The 3,398-nt window shown below is 42.4% G+C and overlaps 1 protein-coding gene across 1 annotated transcript; it reads left to right on the forward strand.

The window, feature by feature from the left end:
* Window positions 1-549: 549 nt before the first annotated feature.
* On the forward strand, window positions 550-1,041 carry LOC138984895 (ribonuclease H-like). Its single transcript, XM_070360707.1, has one exon. It carries the CDS (start codon window positions 550-552, stop codon window positions 1,039-1,041), a length of 492 nt encoding a protein of 163 aa, XP_070216808.1.
* Window positions 1,042-3,398: the final 2,357 nt, after the last annotated feature.

The following is a 3,398-nucleotide window of genomic DNA, read 5'->3' on the forward strand; positions in this document are numbered from 1 at the left end:
TTAGCACCTGAAGCTTTAAAAATAATTAATGGACGAAACCTTACTGTACTGACTTCTCATGATGTGAGTGGAATCTTAAATTCTAAGGTTAATGTTTGGATGACAGACAGTAGGCTTCTTAAATATCAGTCATTGTTGTTAGAAGGACAGTGCTGCTGCTGCCGCTGCTAAGTCGCTTCAGTCGTGTCCGACTCTGTGCGACCCCATAGACGGCAGCCCACCAGGCTCCCCCGTCCCTGGGATTCTCCAGGCAAGAACACTGGAGTGGGTTGCCATTTCCTTTCCCAATGCATGAAAGTGTCACTCAGTCATGTCCGACTCTAGCGACCTCATGGACTGCAGCCTACCAGGCTCCTCCGTCCATGGGATTTTCTAGGCAAAAGTACTGGAGTGGGGTGCCATTGCCTTCTCCGAGAAGGACCAGTAACTAAGCTTAAAGTTTGTGGAAATTTAAATCCAGCCACTTTCCTTCCTGAGAAGGAAAATGAAACACCTGATCACGATGGTTCTCAATCTCTAACTTTAAACTATGCAGTTTGAGAAGATCTAATGGATACCCCATTAGACAATCCTGACATGGAAATATTTACAGATGGCAGTTCTTTTGTTTGGGACAGAAAGTGTAAAGCAGGTTACACCGTGGTGACTGCTGAACAGGTTTTAGAAGCAAAATCTCTCCCCCAGGGAACCAGTGCTCAGTTAGTGGAGTTTATGGCCCTGACCCGAGCTCTAGAGTTAAGCAAAGGGCACCGGGTAAATATCTACACTGATTCTAAGTACGCTTATTTGACTTTACATGCTTATGCTGTAATATGGAAAGAAAGACAATTTAAAACAGCAACAGGAGAACCTATTAAACATTTCAGAGAGATCAAGAGACTTCTAACTGTGATATATTGTCCTAAAGAAGTAGCTGTTATGCATTGCAAAGGACACAACAGATATGGGAGTAAAGGTAATCAGCTGAAGGTAATCAGCTGGCTGACTGTCAAGCCAGAAAAGCGGCACTTTGCGAAACCCCTTCACTACAGACGCCTTTGATCTGGACAGGTCCTGTGGAACAGGAAAAACCACAATATACTGAGGAAGAATTAGAAAGACCCAAAGACTGAAAAGCTAGCAAAATCTGGATTACAACGAAGTGGAAAGTATCCTTGAGAGGACTGGGAAATTGATTTTACTCATATGCCAAAAGCTAATGGATATTCTTGCTTACAAGTTTGGATAGATGCTTTTACTGGATGGATTGAGGCTTTACCCTGTCCTAGTAAACAGGCTAAGGAGGTTAGAAAGATTTTAATCCATGAAATTATTCCCAGGTTTGGGCTGCCACGGAGCCTTCAGAGTGACAATGGCTCTGCCTTTAAAGCTGCTGTAACTCAGGGGGTGTCTAAAGCTCTAGGAATAGTATATCACTTACACTGTTCCTAGAGACCCCAATCCTCAGGAAAGGTTGAAAAAGCTAATGACATTATCAAAAGACATCTGAGCAAATTAACTCAAGAGACACAGGACAACTGGATTAAAGTCCTATCCATAGCTTTAATGAGGGCTCGAACTGCCCCCAAAAAGGAGGGACTGTCCCCCTTTGAATGTATTTATGGAAGGCCTTTCTTATGCACAGACATTGTTATAGACCCTGAAGCCTTGAAATTAACTAGTTATGTAACTCAGCTCTCAGCTTTTCAACAGACATTAACAGAACTCTGGGAGATGACTCCTGACCCAGCCTCTGAGTCAAGCAAGCCTCTATTTGAGCCAGGAACCGAGGTCCTCATAAAAACACTGGGGCTGGGGGCGCAGCCCTTGAACCCCTCTGGGAAGGTCCTCACCAGGTTATTCTTTCTTCTCCTACAGCTGTCAAAGTGCCAGGAATTGATTCATGGGTACATCACACTCAAGTTAAGAGGTGGCACCCTGACCATAACTAAGTGACTTCATTTTATGTCTTTACTTTCTATGCTCTGACTTTGTACTTTTCAGATGGGCCTGATAATCTATGTGAGCCTACTTCTGTTGACTCCAAAAATCCTGTGTCTGCTGTTTTATCCTCAAGACAATGCCTTCCTGTCCTGGGCTCACTCCTACGCAGCATTTCACAATCAGTCTAACTGCTGGGTCTGTGGAGCACTCCGCTCTTCATCAGTGAAAGGCTTCTCCACTTCAAGGAAAATACTTTCTCCAAGTCTGCGAATACCTTCCACAACAATCATATGCAATGCCTCTTCTTAAACTGATGACATCTAACAACATTAAGATGGACTGATATAACTATGGACATAATGTGACTTTCCATTTTGATTTTAACTTGGTTTAATGACTATTTTGCCTTACGTCTGTAACTGTATAATGGAGTTTTCTAACTGTCTAAAAGCTTTAAAGTTACAAATGGTTGTTCAAGCTCCTATGAGTGCCACAGCCTCCTCCAACTATTACTTGGGGCCCCTGGATCAGAGACCCTCAATATGAGGGTTAGGAGAATATGTTGCCTCAACAATTCAGGGACCATGCCCCTAAACAGCAGGAAGTAGTTATGGAATGAAAACAATGCCCCTTTCCCTTGGCAACATAATTCTCCTAAAAGAAAAGGGGGGAATGAAAGAGTCATTTCCTAGGTAGGTTGATAAGAAGTCTAGGGGTCCCCAAGGAGAGAGGGGTCTGGAATTCTCAAGGAGGAATAAAGGACAAACTTTTTTGTCCCTTTAAATCCTTAGGATTATATAACAATAATGTATCCTGCTTGAGGACAGTCTCTGGAAAAAAACTTTCTGGCTGATCCTGTTATCTTAAGGTGTAAATTATGGGAGTAGGTCTAGTGAGGTATTTACAACCTCCAGACATTCTTTTGATTCACTGTAATAACTAATTAGAGAGTATATAACTTCATGGCTAACACTAGCAAGGGGGTACTCTTTCTGCCCCCTTCTGATGCCTATGTAAGAAGCTTTCTCTATCTCCTTAATACTTAATTAAAACTTTTTACATAAAAGCTCTGAGTGATCAAACCTTGTCTCTGGCCCTGGATTGAATTCTTCTCCGGAGGCCAAGAATCCTGGCATTTTTGCATGGTTCAGCAATAACCTTTTATCACTTCTGGCTTGTTTTTAAATAAATTATCTTTTAACCACATCCACTAAATTCATCCAAAGAATGTCCAGTATCACCTTAAGCAAATAAGAAAAGCTACCCAGAGTGTTAGCTCCAGGAAAGCTGAGAATTGTGGTCAGGTGCAATGATACCACACTTGTTCTGGGGTATGTCTTCATCCCACCAGGACAGAATAGTCAGTTATGAGCCCATCTGTGGAGTCTTATTGCATAAATGAGCCAGTTCATGTTGGGCTAATTCTGAATGATCAGATCCAGCAGGTTCATTGGTGAAACAGTGGGTCAACTTTA

This window comes from Bos mutus, chromosome 2, assembly GCF_027580195.1.
Source record: "Bos mutus isolate GX-2022 chromosome 2, NWIPB_WYAK_1.1, whole genome shotgun sequence".
Lineage (NCBI taxonomy): Eukaryota > Metazoa > Chordata > Mammalia > Artiodactyla > Bovidae > Bos > Bos mutus.

Bases quoted from the DNA above. Each gene is read 5' to 3' on its own strand.
- LOC138984895 (XM_070360707.1), top strand. From the start codon at position 550: ATGGATACCCCATTAGACAATCCTGACATGGAAATATTTACAGATGGC.